This window comes from Nilaparvata lugens, chromosome X, assembly GCF_014356525.2.
Source record: "Nilaparvata lugens isolate BPH chromosome X, ASM1435652v1, whole genome shotgun sequence".
Lineage (NCBI taxonomy): Eukaryota > Metazoa > Arthropoda > Insecta > Hemiptera > Delphacidae > Nilaparvata > Nilaparvata lugens.
In genome coordinates this window covers 52,374,829-52,391,373 of record NC_052518.1, presented here as the reverse complement: position 1 = coordinate 52,391,373, position 16,545 = coordinate 52,374,829, and the positions used below count along the sequence as shown (strand labels likewise).

The window sequence follows — 16,545 nt, the reverse complement described above, 5'->3', positions numbered from 1 at the left end:
TCTTTTTAAAATACCGTACAATGAACCTCTAACATTATAGAACCATTAAAATCAATTGAAAGCACTATAAATTCCAGGACTTACTCCCATCTCCAGGTGAAAATTCAAAATACATGAACATCAGTGTTGACTTAAAAATGATAAATATGAACATTATACCATTAAAAACCTTATGTTATGTTTTTATAATCAACAAATTAATGAACATGGTTTTAATCTTGAATCAGTCAATACTGATGTTTATTTATTTAAAATTTGTAACTATAGACGGGATAGAGAATGTCCCAAAATGTATAGTGCTTTAAATTTTCAATTGTTCTATAATCATCCAAAGAACGTTATATTGTTTGTTTGAAAAATGATACTATTTCAATTCTATATTAAATATAGAATTAATAAATTTTATTAATTTACACAGTACATTAACTTTATATACACAGCATTTATAGAATAAGTATTCTATTTGCCTCCAGAATATGGCATGAGATGAAAGACCACCAATAATTCCAAGAACCGACAGAACAATCATAGAAATTACTTTGAATTCTGTGTTGCATATCCATTTATTTTCGTTACTTTGATGTCGAAGATCGCTACTTCAAAGAGCTAGACTATTGTGTTGGATAGCTCTACAATAGTGCTGACTGCTGACAACAAAAACCTAAAAACTGAAAACATTGAGCTGACAACATAGCAAATTATAATCCATATTGAATAAGTGCAGGTTATTTGTCTCATTATATACTATACTCACTGTCCTGAAACGGTCGTGGTACGTTTCTGAAGAGGCGTCCCAAACCACAGGATGCTTTTGGACTGCACTTATTAAACCTCAGTATCTACATTAAAATCCATTCTAGAATACGATTTTAGAAATTTCAGATACAATTCTAAGAGCTCTGTCTTCACTAATTGCCAAGCACAGACTGAGGCACTATGTTTGTGGATGTGAAAATTGTACTGTACATGCTTTGTGTTAAATAATAGAATAGTTGTTAAATAGGTAGTTAACTTGGGAATTTTGTAAATTTCTAAACATTATCACTCTAACCAGTATTGATATTCTAACCAGTTTTTACTGGTTTAATTGTATTCCACTCAAATTTGAAGAAGTGAATTTCAAATATTTCATTATCACTACAATATTACCTGAACTAGGTGAGTCCGTATTTGAGAACCAAGTCCTTTTTCTCGGATCGATTAGAATAGGGGTTCTTCCACCTCTAGTATTTTTATACTACACTACTAATACTAGAGAAAGAGAGAGAGAAAGAAGAATACTAAAGAAAGAGAAAGAAGAATACTTAAGTATTATGTGTTGTTGAGTAGAAAGTTCATCTTATCATAATATAGTTATGACATTGGAGGAAAACCTAGGCTGAGCCTGTACTATTTCTCTCCAAAAATCTTGAAAGAATGTTTATGTTGCCCAAAGGTTATGATCTGGATGAAAAGAGCCTTCCTCCTTTAGTTCTTCCTCCTAAACTTAGATATTTAGGTGAACGATTATAGAGCAGTGGACTTTGCTAATAAATTGATTTAACAACCAAAAAAGTATTATATTCTTGTAGTACAAGAATACTGTATAGTACTCACACAAATTTAGCACATGCTAAAGCACAAGCACAACTATGACTCACAACTGTGACAAACTGACTGAGAATAAACTTATTTTGAATGAAGCATGCATTACCAAGAATTGTTGGATTTCAACGCAAACATCAATCTAGCCGACTGCTGGCCGACATTCGTAGGTTGGTATTTACCGTATATATTATTTCAAAAGATCTATTGTTCCAATTAGATCGAAGATCCTATATTTCATAATAATAATCAGAGGAAACAGAAATACAAAGTATGAATGAAGTCAACCAACAATGAGAACATAAAAAATCATGGGAAACTACTCAGATCTCTACTATTATCATTGAATAATAGTTCTTAGAATTTAATTCAGAGCAAGATGTTATTGATCAAGTTCTGTAATAACAGTACAATTATTGCTGGACTATTTTCACCTCAATGCAATAACAAAGTATTTTATTGATTAACTTCTTCAATTTTGATTATTTTCGATAGCCGCGAGGCCATTTGACTAATTTGGAGGCGCTGAATCCGAATCTGAAATCAAAATTTCTCTATCACCATTTTTACGCGTTTTAGGTTTTTGAAGTAGAGAATGAAACGCGGCTTGCCCGCCGTGACGTAAAGAAAGTGGCGGCTGGCAAGCGTCAGCAGAGCGTCGGCAAAGCGAGAGCGGGCGTGCGACGCTGAAATGTGCACTGCTCCGTCCGGAATCCTTATACTTCTAACAACTTTTAGAACGCCAGTGAGCTTGTTGTCGCTCTGATCGTAAAACCGTGACTAAAAAAGACGCAAGTGTGCACCGGGCCTAATACGTGCGCAAAGTTTCTTTGCTGCACTCAAGAACGTTTCTTTCGGTGCAGCAAAGTGGCATTCTGCGCACCAGTTGCACAAATAACTATTAATAAACTAAACGGACGTCGCCAAATCAAAGAATGTGAGTGTTTTTTCACTTTCAAGTTTTATGAAATACGATAGTAATAATAAACTAAAGTTTATAACAATAGATGGGGAAAACGAACAGGATTTTTTCCTAATTTTTAAAAATAGTCCAAACAAATGTAATGTATTCTCTATTTTTCAACTAATAGGCATTTAATATAAAAAAATTAATAACTTAAGAAATTCCGATTTCCAAGTATATCTATTTTGAATTTTGAAGACTGACAACAAAATACCAAGAAACCACCCTAGGGCATAAAATAGATTCGTAAATATTGAAACTAAACTTGAAATTTCGCCAAAATACTGTGTGTTAAAATGTGATATTATGTGCAATAATTGATTTCAAACCAAGTCAGTGCTATGTTGATTTTATAATATTCTGCACGATTCTCAAGTTAACGCAATAAACAAACCTTGGGTGAACAGAAACTGCGAAAAGTTGTTAGAAATGTTCTAACAAACATGGGATCAGCATAGATGTGGTAAGTAAGACGTTCGATCAGCTTGGTCAAAGTCGCACCCTGAAATAAAAACATTAGGATTAAATTAAAATACAGGATGAATAAAAAAATATGACGATTCCCTACACTTAAGATAGTGAGGAAATGTGGTGTACTGGTCTGGTGAATACAATAAATAAATAAGTTCCATTGAATTCTCGTAATTCATTTATTCTCCTGACTACATCTTGTAGACACGAACAGAACAGAGTGAATCATTTCAAAGTAGTAAACAGCTGGCTTCAACATTGGTGCTGCAATGCTACCAACTTACTTATACACAATAATATTTTCATAATATAAAATAATAATTCTCTTTATAATATAACATCGATAAATAATAATTCTCAATACATCACAGGAAAGACATCGGCTATTTGATTATATCTATCTTCAAACCTTACGATGCAAGTAGCATGGTTCTTGTTTTTTGTCAATCAACAGGCATGCTGTAAATAAGGCTGTTGAAGCTACAATATATTCATTCACTTCTCCTTATTTCCACTTCCTACATCTTATTGTTCTTCATCTTTGTGGAAAGTGTTATTTGTGTAACTATATCATCATTCAATCGGTATCATTTCAAACATAAAAAATAACGGCATATTTGTCTTGTTATCTCTTTAGACAGTGGGTGGAGGAATATGATTATGAACAATATAGGCCTATATTGTTGTATTCTTATTCGGCGATTTCTCTGTCTTCCTAAACAGTAATATATTTATGCAGTATGTAATGTAATTTCATTTAATTTCATATATTTGTATGGAACACTGTTAGTCCTGATTCGATTAAGAAAAACTTAATACTGATCGATTTTTTTGGTTATGTTTTCTTGTTTACACACTGTATTTACATGTTAGCTCATTGCTATGGCAGCTCACTTCAACTATAATCCACTCTATATTCTTGTTGTGGCCAATTAATAGAATTTAAAGAGTTCGCGGGTTGTGTAATGCTGCCATCTGGCGGCGGTTTTTGGAATTGATTCAGGTCAGCTGTTTGTTGAAGCCGAGTGCTCGTGCTGGTCGGTTGGAAATTGTTCGAGTTGGTTTTTTATTGTCTGGTTTTTGTATTGAAAAGTTTTTTCGTAATTTGTGAATTATCAAGAGAATTGAATGAATTTTGGTATACGTAAAGACGTCTTCAGCGATTTAAAATTAACTTCACATTCTTCTAAATATTTAAATTGAAATAAACCTTAAAACTTTGAGACGGGCAAGCAAGGAACAAGGCCACCTATCTACGATCGTTATTTTGTCAGGTTTGAGTGTTTTCCTTTCCAAATTCCCAATATTATTTTCTCTTGCTTCCCTTTCCTATTGCCCAAATACTCAGATTTGGTATGGTGATGGCAGGTTAGAATTGTTGAGGTGAATGTTCTAATTTCATGTGTTTGTCAGTCTCTCTGTTGGAAACGAGGTTAGATTCAAATTTAGTAAACGAAATACAGTCGTCCACTATTTACCAGAAAACACAATTCTCGTTTGATAATTCAGCATTAGTTTCCTCGCTGGTGAAATTCAATTTCTTCATCTTTGGTTAAAATCATCAGTAAGATGATACCTGCTATAATGAGGTCCACGTTATAATGGCAGTGAAGAAAGATAGGAGAAAAACGTTGCCAAGTCTCTCCATTTTGCCACTGACAGTACACAGCTGTTACACAATTCATCCCATTAAATTTAATCTAATAATAATTATCATTTCCTTGATAAAATAATCAATTTAATGTCAAACTAATCAAGAAAATATATTTTTTCATAATTTGATTCAAAAAATTGCTTTCATAATAGATCAGATTTTTATTTTTATACAAACCTGGAACGGCGGCTAATTTGAAAAGCTGTGAAACAACAATCTGAATTTCAAAACGATAGAAATTAAGTTATTTGGTAGGTATTCTATTCCAATTTATTTCAAAAATAATAGAAAAATAGAAATCCTATCTAAAAATAAGTAATTTCAATGGGTTAATTCTGAAATAACTTTCTAATATTATTTATACCGGTAGGAGTAGGTCTAACCTATACGGGTGGGCTAACTGAAGCAATGAAGTCTAGGATGGTTAGTTATCAACTTTTAAAATGTCTTTTCAGGTATTTTAATTTGTGTTTTTCAAACGGTAATGTTTAAAAATTATTTCATTGTTTCAAAAATGCATTTTAAATCAATTATACGACTTGTGTACTCAAGTATTTTGATAAAATGAAAAAAATGGCGGCTGAGAATTATTTGTTCAGTTTTGTACAGTCACTGTCAAAAGTAAATATAAAATATTCTGGCAAATAGACAACATTGCAAAGCGAGAGAGAGATAGTGCTATCTGTTTTGTTGTATGATAGAAAAGGACAGTAACAGCATTGTCAATCGTACACTGCCATTATAATGTGGACCTCACTATAGGAGTTAGTTGTGAAACCAACTGAATTGGTGATATCTGGCCTCAATAATTAGTACCAAACTGTAACCGGGAAAGTCGCGGTCGGTTCCCCATTTGATTTCATCGCAAGAGTCAATTTCAAATTAAATTTCAATTTATTAAATTTATTTCAATTTATTTTATTTTAACACACAAAAATACAATGAGAAAATGCAATATACAACAAAACAATAACAGTTAACAATGATATTAACACATTAAAGACAATATTGCTAAAATTATGTGTGATGGAAGAAAGAGGGGGAGAATACCTTGCCAACTATGGTTTCCAATGTAATAGACAGGTAACAGGTAAGGTGAAACTGAAAGGGAAGGGTGTGTGATAGGAAAGTGAAAGAAGGTAGGTAGTTAGATAGGCAGGGCTAAGGGAAGGAAAGCTAGGATGTGAAATAACAATAAAGATAACGGTTACAATAATTCAAAGATTAAAAAAATAATTGCTTTTCATCCAATTAATGTTTTCCTGCTTCATTTTCTTTGTAATTTTAGCATTGTTGAGATGATGATACGGAATTTTATTGATTATATAGTACTTGGATAAATATCAATATTTTAGACAATATTAGTATTATATATCAAATACTAATTTGAAGTAGGTCTCAAGCTGTAATGTCTATTTAATGCGGTTTTGGTGCATGGGAAATTGGCTCTATTTTTTATTAAAATATTTAATTACATTTTGAACATATAACTGTCTAACTGTCAAAACCTTGAATTCATCAAATATAAGGTCAGTCGGGAAGAATCTGAATTTATTTAGAATAGATTTAATTATTAATTTATGAACAGTTGTTCCAAATGGGAATTATAACACCCTCCCCCCCATACTGCTACTCCGTTTTGCATTAGTGTTCAATCAGAGCTCGGACGAGACGGTTGTATTGTTTTCGGCTCTGTTATCTCAGTAATGATTAGATCCTAGTTTCGCCCTATGGACTACTAAAGTCAGCTTAGGCCGTTTAACCTGTATTGGAGTGTTTGTAGTGAGTTGTTTCGGAGTAATTGTATTTATTTAAGATGAGTTCGTGTGGCAAATGTAAACAACCGGTGAGTCGTAATACAGAAAAACTGAGCTGCACTGAATGTACTTCATATTATCATATTACCTGTCTCAACATCAAACCAGAAGACTTACCATTCATAAAGGGGTCAACGTGGTGCTGCCCCAAGTGTTTAAAAAAGCATCGTCACTAAGCGTTCAGCAAACTGACTCTACACCAGTTAAGGTTAGTAGGGATCAGGGTGTAGTTCAGCTGGGAGATAATTGTGCTTCAATTGAGTCTTTGAAAAATTTAATAACTAGTGGCCAAAAGGAGTTGTCCGATAGCATTGAGAAAATTAGAGCTATTGTAACGACGAGTCAGGAAAGGCAGGATGAACTTAGTAAGATTATTAATAAGTAAAATAAAATAATTGATAATCAGGAGGTGCTTATTAAATCCCTTAATAGGGAGCTGGATGAAATTTGACAGAGGTTACTTGTGACTGAGGAGCACATGGATGAGCATGAGCAGTATTCGAGAAGGAATTCACTGGAGATGCAGGGTATTCCTGAGAAGACGGAGGAGAACGTGCTGGAGTCGTTAGCTGAAGTTGGACGGGCAGTTGGCTTCAACATAACTCCGGCTATGGTGGACGCCTGTCATAGATTGGAGGTGATAAAAAGGAGGCCTGCTGGGAATCCCGGAGCAGCGACGTCGAAACCACCACCGCCACCAGCGATAGTCGTCAGGTTTGTCAGGCGTCTGGACGCGGACGAACTGATGGAGCGGAGAAAGAAGTGTGGAGTCCTGAAGAGGCAGCAGGTGCACGGACTCGAGGGTCAGGGTGCCATTTACATCAACCGGAGCCTCACTGCTACTCGACGAAAACTTCTTGGTATAGCACGTCAACTCAAAAAAACGGTTCTATTAGGGACGCGTGGGTCGACAGAGTAGGGCGCATTCGAATACGAAAGGAGGAGAACGGAGCTCCAAATATTGTTAGAAATAAATAAATAAATAAAATGTTTATTTCCCCAAAAAACTAAAACTACAACATCAATATTACACAAAATATTAGATAAATTGCAATATTACATACAATAGTTAGTTACAAAAAAATTTTTATAATGTGTCCTCTACTTGTTTAGTTTTCTGTGTGGAACCTCAGGGGAGTACCTCAGGGGTCAATCTTAGGACCTCATTTTTTCCTTATTTATATTAATGATTTCCCAGAGCTACTCACAGAAAACAAAACGTGCATCCTTTTTGCTGACGATACTACCATTATTGTACCTACCAATCAGAAAGCAAACAATAGTGGAGTTAGCCTAGCATTTGAAGAAGCCACATCAATCTGCAATAGTCTGAAACTCAATATCAACAAGAAAAAGACAACGCTCATCAACTTCACACCAAACAACTGCAATAGAGAGGATGAGGAGTTGAGAGAGGACAGCATGCTGGCGGTGGGCTCTACCAAGTTTCTTGGTGTGATGGTCGATAAGAACTTGAGCTGGAAACAGCATTGCGACTACTTATCTAAGAAATTATCATCAGCACTTTATGTGATACGACGAATAAGAAATACTACGGATGAAAAAACGGCTCTAACTGCTTACTATTCGCTGTTTACTTCGCACCTGCGATATGGGATTGTTGCCTGGGGAGCTGCACCCCAAAACTGTCTTGACCAAATACTTAGAATACAAAAAAAGGCAATAAGAACAATTTTTCAAACGAATGTAATTGAGCACTGTAGGCCTCTGTTTCTGGAAAACAAAATTTTTACAGTAATATCTATATACATCTTGGAAACTATAATACTAGCAAAAAACTCAAATCAACCTTTAAGAGGCAATCAACATAGCTGTAACACAAGAAATAAGACCAATATGAATATCACTCGGCACCGACTAGATAAATTTCGAAGATCTCCAATTTGCACAGGATCACGATTCTTCAACCTTCTCCCGCTACATCTCAAAACTATTGAGAGCAAAAAACTATTTGTCTCAGAATTAAAAAAATACTTGATTGTAAGGCCATATTATGCAGTTTCTGGATACACAGAGGAACATACTTTCCAGCACTTGCGAAAATAAACTATTGAGATTTGACAATTAGATTATTTATATTAAAAATAGATATTTTTTTTTTTATTTATATCAAATTTTGATATTGAGATTAATAATAAAACTTGACAATTCCCCGGTCAATTGACTGTGGCGAAAAACTGAAACTGAACTGAACTGAACTGAACTGAACTGAAGTTTCGAACGAATTGCGATGTACTGTCCTTCCAGAGTCTAGTTATCAGATAAGAACTAAACGGTTTATAGTGATAGCATTGAAGCATAAAATTGCGTGGTATCAATACTGGTTGATGTTGGGTGATAGTGAGATAGTTGAGTATCTGACAGAGAATGAGGTGAAAGTGCAACCACTTGTTTCATTGGAGAGCGTTAAATTTCAAGTTACTTATTCATTTTTTTCATTTATTGTTATTGTATAGCTATTTATCTTCTTTTTTTTCTTAGAGCCTTGATTAATAATGTACCTTTTTTTTAATTGATTCTGAATTTTTCTTTTGGTAAGGGTGAAGGCAATCTTTACAGGTGTCACTGATATTAATTCTCTCTCCTGATTATCTAGACTAGAGCGTACCTAATGTTCAATGAACTCTTTCTGAAATATTATGTTGCAGTTGTTCAATAATTGTTTGGATAGTACAGAATTTTATCGAGCTTCTTATCACGTTTCAGTTTCTTCTTGACAATCGAAGCAATCATTTCATGATAAAGAATCTCCTAATAGCAAAGTAATGTTTTTTTTTCTTATATGGCTTATGGCTTGGATTTTGGTGGTCCGGGGTGAGCTTTTTTATTTTCTCTCTCTCTTTCCCTCTCTTCAAATTGTTTTTTCTTCTTGATTCTTTCGATTTTTTATTCTTTATATATTTTATATATATATATATATATATATATATATATATATATATTATATATATATATATATATATTGTAATGATTATAACTATCATTGATGCTTGAATGAGTGAATGAGTATTTGTGTGTGTGTGGGTTCCTGTTTGCAGACAAGATTTTTCTTAAGCAAACAGTATTGTATTCAATGATCTGTATTATTGGAGGTTGGTAGCACTGGCTACCGTGAATGGTTGCTCGTGGAATGCGTCCGTAGTTTTCTTAAATTTAAAATGTTAGTGGCTGTTTTTTTCTCATGATCAGAGTATTTACCAGTAAGAGTTAGTAGTGGCCTTCCAGTATTGTATGAAAATAGTGAGTTTTTGGACGAAAGGTGAATCTTTTAGTGATAGACTTGTGTTTCTAACCTACTGATCGGTGATTGTGGAGCCTGATTGTTTCCATTTATACAATTCTGAATGAACTTTGAACCCCTTGTTACGAACTTGCTGATTAAAAATTTACCCCCTGTTGAATCGACACCAAGAATCATAGGGAATTGATATAAGAAGGATTACTCTTGTGCGTCGCTGTTTCCGTTTTATTGATACTCTTCCGTTGCAAATTGATACGACTAACACTGTGAATGGACATTAACGGAGTAATCCTTTGCGCTATAAACTGTATCCTCCTGCCCTGTTATCTCTGGCGTAACAATACCTGTTACTCCGTATTATCACGCTCCCCTGTCGCTTATCTTCTACCTTCGTTTTTCGCTCATTATCCTGTATTTTTCGACAAAGTGATAATAACATCGCGCTTATCAAAGACTCATTTTCTATTCTGTATTGTTCGGTCTTCATTGCCTCTTGTTTTCTCGATTATCATCATAACTCCTTTTAACTACTGTACCGGCTTATCACTTCAAGTGGTTTATTTTGCAGCGGGAATACTTCCTCCTCTTTCTGAATTAACAACTTTAATCTCATCATGACTCACGAGTTTCAAACATATAAAACCACTAAAAATAACATACGAATATTCTATAATAAATTCTGCTTTAGAAAGAGCCATACATTAGCGAGCGGTGACATAAGCTGGCGATGTTGTACTGCGGGATGTTTAGCCTCTGTCACAACATCTAATGAGATCGATGTTATCAAGACTATAACAGCAAATCATAAGAAGCATCTATCACACCAAACACCGGACATTTTGTTGAACACTCAGGCCGATAAGAATAGAGATAATAATATCAGAACTTCAAGATTAAATAATAGAATTTCCCTTGACTCACATTTGCTATCTCATAGGCCTTTAAAGCCACTTTGCTTCAACACTGGAACTCAGACAGATGACTCAGTACTACAATCAAAAGATACATTAATGAGGAGAATTGATGAATTAACTAACAATCAGTCAGCACTTGTGGAGGAGATCCAACGGCTGACATTGCTATTAGAGAAGAGGGAGGATAGTTGTGATAGGGAGAAGATTGTACGGAATATTGCCACCAACACTGATGTGCAAGTGTGTGAAGAGAGTCGGGAGAATGTTAGCTTATCTGATGCTGCTACCCAGTCAGCCCTAAGTGTGAGTGACATTGATAAATATGAGAGAACAATCTTGTTAAGAGAAAGTACTATTGGACATTTAAATCTGAATTGCAACGAGAATTACAAGCGAATTGATGAAATGGAGCAAGATATATGTGATATAAAACAAAACTATATGGATTTAGAAACTGAATATAACATCCTACTCAAGAAATTCTCTGCTTCAGATAATCAGAGTTTGTCAGCTCAGCAGACTGAAACAAATGAGGCCACAAATAGAAATATTGAAGAGAATTTGACGGAGTCATTTGACAGGGTTGTCTTTATTTCTGACAGTCAAGGTGAGGGAATAATTAAAACACTGCATGAGGGTCTTTACAATATGAAAGTCACAGGTAGTATTTATGCTGGTGCTTCAACTCGATCAGTCATTGAAAATAATATGCATGATATATCCAAATTAACTTCTACTGACTGTCTTATTGTTAGTGCGGGAATAGACAACTTCAATGCAAGCTCAAATAATGAATCAATTGCCGGGTTCTAATATCTGGGTTCTATTATGGAGCTGTCAGCAATGTGCGCGCACACAAACCTTATCTTAACAACTATTGCGTATAGGTATGACATTCCAGAAAACAGCAGAGAAAACAAAATAATAAAAACAGTCAATAAAGCCATTCGAACATTTTGCAGAGAATATGACCAGAGAGTTATTTTTATAGAGATGTGGACAGTACCTAGATTCTGGCATACAAGACACGGATTGAAATTGAGTAGAGCGGGGCGGAGAGGATTTGGAAAAAAACTAATTGAAACTATACAACAACTAAGAGAGAGAAATGTCGAAATAGTAGAACAAGTAGAACCCAACACTTTCTTAACTGTAATGAATGAGATGAAAGAACAACAGCAATTGGAAGTATCAAATCGTTTTCGAAAATGCGTAGGGGATGATAGTTCAGAAAAATCAACACATCATAGAAATACTGAATCTGATTATGAAAATTTCCCAATCACGACACAAACAACTGAAGAAAGAGGTATTGCGGCCATAGGATATGAAATGGAGAGAAGACATGACGTTTTTTTAGAAGTAGGAATGCCCAAAACTATGAGAACTTAATTGTTATAAACAATTACAAAAATAAACCTAGGAATAAACATTACTTCAATTTAGTTCACTTCAATATTAGAAGCCTAAGAAACAAATCTGATGAGTTAGCCATTCAGCTGGAGAAAATTCAAGAGAATGAATTTGATAACAGGATTGATTTTTTGTGCCTGACAGAAATTTGGCTCCAAAATGAAAGTACAATTAAAGTTCACAATTTCAACCTCATTTCCTTTTGCAATAGAAGCAACAGAGAGGGAGGTGGAGTGGCGATTTATGCTAGAGAGGGGATAGAGGCGAATATACTGGAGTTCGAACAAATTGACACAGGCAGCTTAGAAGTGGCCCTAGTGCAGCACAAGAAATATGCAATAGTATGCATATATAGATCACCTAATAGTGATTTTAACCATTTTATTGACGACTTGGAGGTGATCTTGTCAAGGTTGGCAAACAAATTTGAAGGATACATGGTGATGGGAGACCTGAACGTGGATTTCATGGAGCAATCAACCAGAAGAAAGATACTTGAATCATTGTTTGAGGCTTTTGGTATGAGAGGCATTGTCAGGGAATGTACTAGGGTCACTGAGACGTCGTCAACCTTGATTGACGTTTGTTTTGTTTCAAAACTGATAGAGACTAAGGATGTGGATGTAATAGAGCTGGGACTATCTGATCATTACGCCCAGGTAATCAAATATACCATGACGGAAACAGATTGTAATGAAGGCAAGCTATTTTCAACAAGAGTATTCTCGGACTATGCTAAACAGAAATTCCAGAGAAAGTTGCAGAATTTGGATTGGTCAGAGGCTATCGATTTTGAGGGTTCCCTGGATGGAAAGTTTGATAAATTTCTCGAGGTGTACTGCAAAGCTTTCAATGAATCTTTCCCTATTGTTTACAGGAAAAGAAAGACAAGGAAGAAAAATATTGAATGGGCTTCTCCTCTACTGAAACATGCTTGTGATGACAAAAAAGACCTCCTTCTGTTTAAAAAAATGTTTCCAAACAATAAGGCAATCAAAGATAGACTTGCTAACCTGTCTCAACTGATTCGTCATTTGATAAATCACTCAAAAAAAGCTCATGCAGAAAAGATGCTAGCCTCTTCAGAAAATAAATCCAAATCAATATGGAATTTAATAAAAAGGGAAACGGTTGCCAATACTACAAAAAAGAAGTACCCAGTAGCAGTAGATGGAGTTAGAATGAATTCAGTGCATGATATTACAAATAAATGTAATGAGTACTTCTTAAATGTCGCAGATAGTCAACCCAGCACTCAGCTATCCTTTAAAGAGCAGCTAGCAAATGTGGAACATGTCAATAATGTATTGGAAAGATTCCCTGTATTTTTGGACCACGACGTATCTTGTGCGGTACAGCAGATAAAGAGCAAAATGACAAGCGGATTAGATGATGTACCTTGTAGGATATTAAAGGAATGCTTTGGCCCAATATGTGCACCTATAACAACATTAATAAATTTGTCATTCAGCACAGGAACCTTTCCTCACCAACTGAAACTTGGCAGAGTGATTCCTATCCATAAAAAGGGAGCAATTGAGGAGGTTTGCAACTTCCGACCAATACAAATTACAAGTTGCTTCTCAAAGTTATTAGAAAAACTAGCAGAAAGAACAGTAACAGAGCACCTTAAATCGAATAAAGTTCTTTCTCCATACCTTGGATTTCAGCAAGGAAAATCCACCACTGATGCCGTAAATGAGTTCCTGTTTAGAATATATGAGGCTCTAGATGATAATAAAAAGGCGTTAGGATTGTTCATTGACCTTCAAAAAGCCTATGATAGCCTGGATCACAATATCTTAATGGAAAAGATTCACTACTATGGGGTCAGAGGATCAGCATTTGATTGGTTGAGGTCATTCATAACAGAAAGATCACAGGTCGTTGAAATTGAAGCAGAAAATCAGCAAGTAGAAAATTATAGATACAGATCTAAATTTGGAAAGTTGAAGAGAGGAGTGCCGCAGGGAACAATTATTGCCCCGATATTGTTCTCATTATACATCAACGATCTCCCAAGCAATATAGAAGGAGCCAGCAGTGTTATGTTCGCCGACGATGCCAATTTCCTCATTATAGGAGATACTAATCAGGAGTTACAACATCGAGGAGAACAGGTAGTAGATGGCATCCACAATTGGTGTGAAGCAAATGCTCTTAAGGTGAATATCAAGAAGACATGCTACCTCAGCTTCTCCATAACTCATCTCAACACACCAGTCATCTTTGATTTTGGAATTGATCTCCAACAGATCGAACCGGCAAATGTCTGCAACTTCTTGGGAATAAAAATGGATTCTGGATTAAAATGGAATGACCACATTCACAACTTAATGAAGAAACTCAGTAAGGCCACATTTGCAATCTCTAGACTGTCAAAAACAATGCACCAGCAAATAGTATTTTCGGCGTACTACGGTTACTTCCAGCCTCTCCTTACCTATGGGTTGCTGTTTTGGGGCACGTCACCAGAAATGATCAGAGTGTTAAGAGCGCAAAAAAGAGTACTTAGAATAATGCTGAAGAAACCACCTAGAACATCATGCAGAGCATTATTCCGAGCAACAGGGATACTCACTTTGCCTTCTCTGTATATTCTCGAATCCGCGGTTTTCGGCCTCAAACACGCATCATCGTGGTCAAGAGGTGCCGACCTCCACAACTACAACACCCGATCGAGAAACTCATACAGGATACAACAACACAGGACGGCGTTTTATGAAAAAAAATCCTAGTCACATCAGTAAGAAGATACTCAACTCCCTGCCTCAACACCTTAAACATATGGACAATTCAGTGAATTTGAAAAGTAGACTGAAAGAATGGTTGAAAGAAAAATGCTTCTATAATTTAAATGAACTAATAGCTTTAAACAATGTATAAAATTTTATTATGTAATTGACGATCTGTTGTGAAAAGTATGAGGCTGAGATGGGCTGGTCATGTGTGCAGAATGCCGGAAGGGAGGGTGCCAAGAATGGTGCTGGAAGGCAAACCCGGAGGAAGAAGATTACAAGGAAGACCAAGAAAGCGGTGGGTTGACGATGTGGAAGAGGATTTGCGCAGACTGGGTGTAAGAAGATGGAGAAGAACAGCAGAATGTCGAGAGGGGTGGAAGGATGTGGTTGTGAAGGCTAAGGCTCTACATGGGCTGTAGTGCCAATAATGATGATGATGATGTAATTGACGATTGCCATACAATTTTATTGTACATGCAGTGATGGAATAAATTCAATTCAATTCAATTCATAATTTGTATAAAGGAATTTGTCATGTAAGCGATATCATTGAATAAAAGTTGATTTGATTTGATTTGATTATAGACTGTACTATAGCAAAATAAAGCATTTTAAGATGAGTTGGATTAAGAATTTTTCTAGTTGCATAAAATTTGTAAGAGAGGTATTTCATCCTTCTGCAAATTAATTTAATATGGATATCCCATTTCAGGTTCTCATCTATATAGATACCTAGATATTTACAATTTTTAACTTTACTAATGATAGGACAAGTGCAGGAGTTGGGGTCAAGGTTGCAATTTGAATGGAGTTTCAAGTTTAATTCTCTGTCTGGCTGTCCTAATTTATTGAAAGAAAAGGTAATGTAGTTGGTTTTTTGTATGTTTAAGCTCAAATTATTATTATCTAGCCACATTTTTATGCTCAAGCAGTTTTGCTCTGCAATTTCATGGACCTCAGCCCACGTTCTTCCTGAGAAAATAGCTGCTGTATCATCAGCAAAGGATATTATAGTTGAATTTTCAAGTTTTAAGTTTACATAAATTATGAAAAGTAATGGCGATAAAACAGTGCCCTGAGAGAGGCCATAAGGGGTGAGTTCGGTGGTATTAGTTTCATTATTTATACAGTTAGGGATTGGGTTCTGTCAGACAAGTAGCTCTTAATAAGGTCAAGGAAGACTACACTGAAACCATATATTTGAAGTTTATCAAAAAGGGAATCATGAGGAATGGTATCAAAAGCTTTTTTTATATCTAATAGAACAGCAATGGTTTGTAGATTAGAATTAAGGTTCTGTGAGACTGTATTAGTAAGTTTAATTAGAGCATCTTCGGTATTTTTACATATTTGAAAGCTATATTGATTCTTATTTATTATATTTTGTTTGTTCAAGAACATCACCAGTCTTTTCTTGAAGATTTTTTCAAAATTTTTTGCTAAATTACTGATAAGACTAATTGGTCTATAGTTACTTGGGTCTGAGGGATCACCTTGTTTGAAAAGCGGTTTTATTTTAGCTTTTTACTTTCCTTGCCCTATTATCATACGTAAGGAAAGTATTGCTTTCCAAAAAAAATTAAGGAACCATAATTTCAAGTTTTCTATACGTTTCAAGGTCCCCTGAGTCCAAAAACATGATTTTTAGGTGTTGGTCTGTGTGTGTGTGTGTGTATGTATGTATGTGTGTATGTCTGTGAACACGATTACTCCATTCCTAATCAA

At 35.1% G+C, this 16,545-nt stretch overlaps 1 protein-coding gene across 8 annotated transcripts in view; it reads right to left on the bottom strand.

Annotated features, from left to right (window-relative positions):
• Nucleotides 1-16,545, bottom strand: part of LOC111056735 (protein son of sevenless) — a 482,488-nt gene that overhangs the window by 56,989 nt on the left and 408,954 nt on the right. For all 8 annotated transcript variants that reach the window (XM_039443299.1, XM_039443301.1, XM_039443300.1 and 5 more), the window contains one exon: nt 2,943-3,050. In XM_039443299.1, coding sequence (XP_039299233.1) covers nt 2,943-3,050 — 108 coding nt within the window. The remainder of the gene's footprint in view (nt 1-2,942; nt 3,051-16,545) is intronic.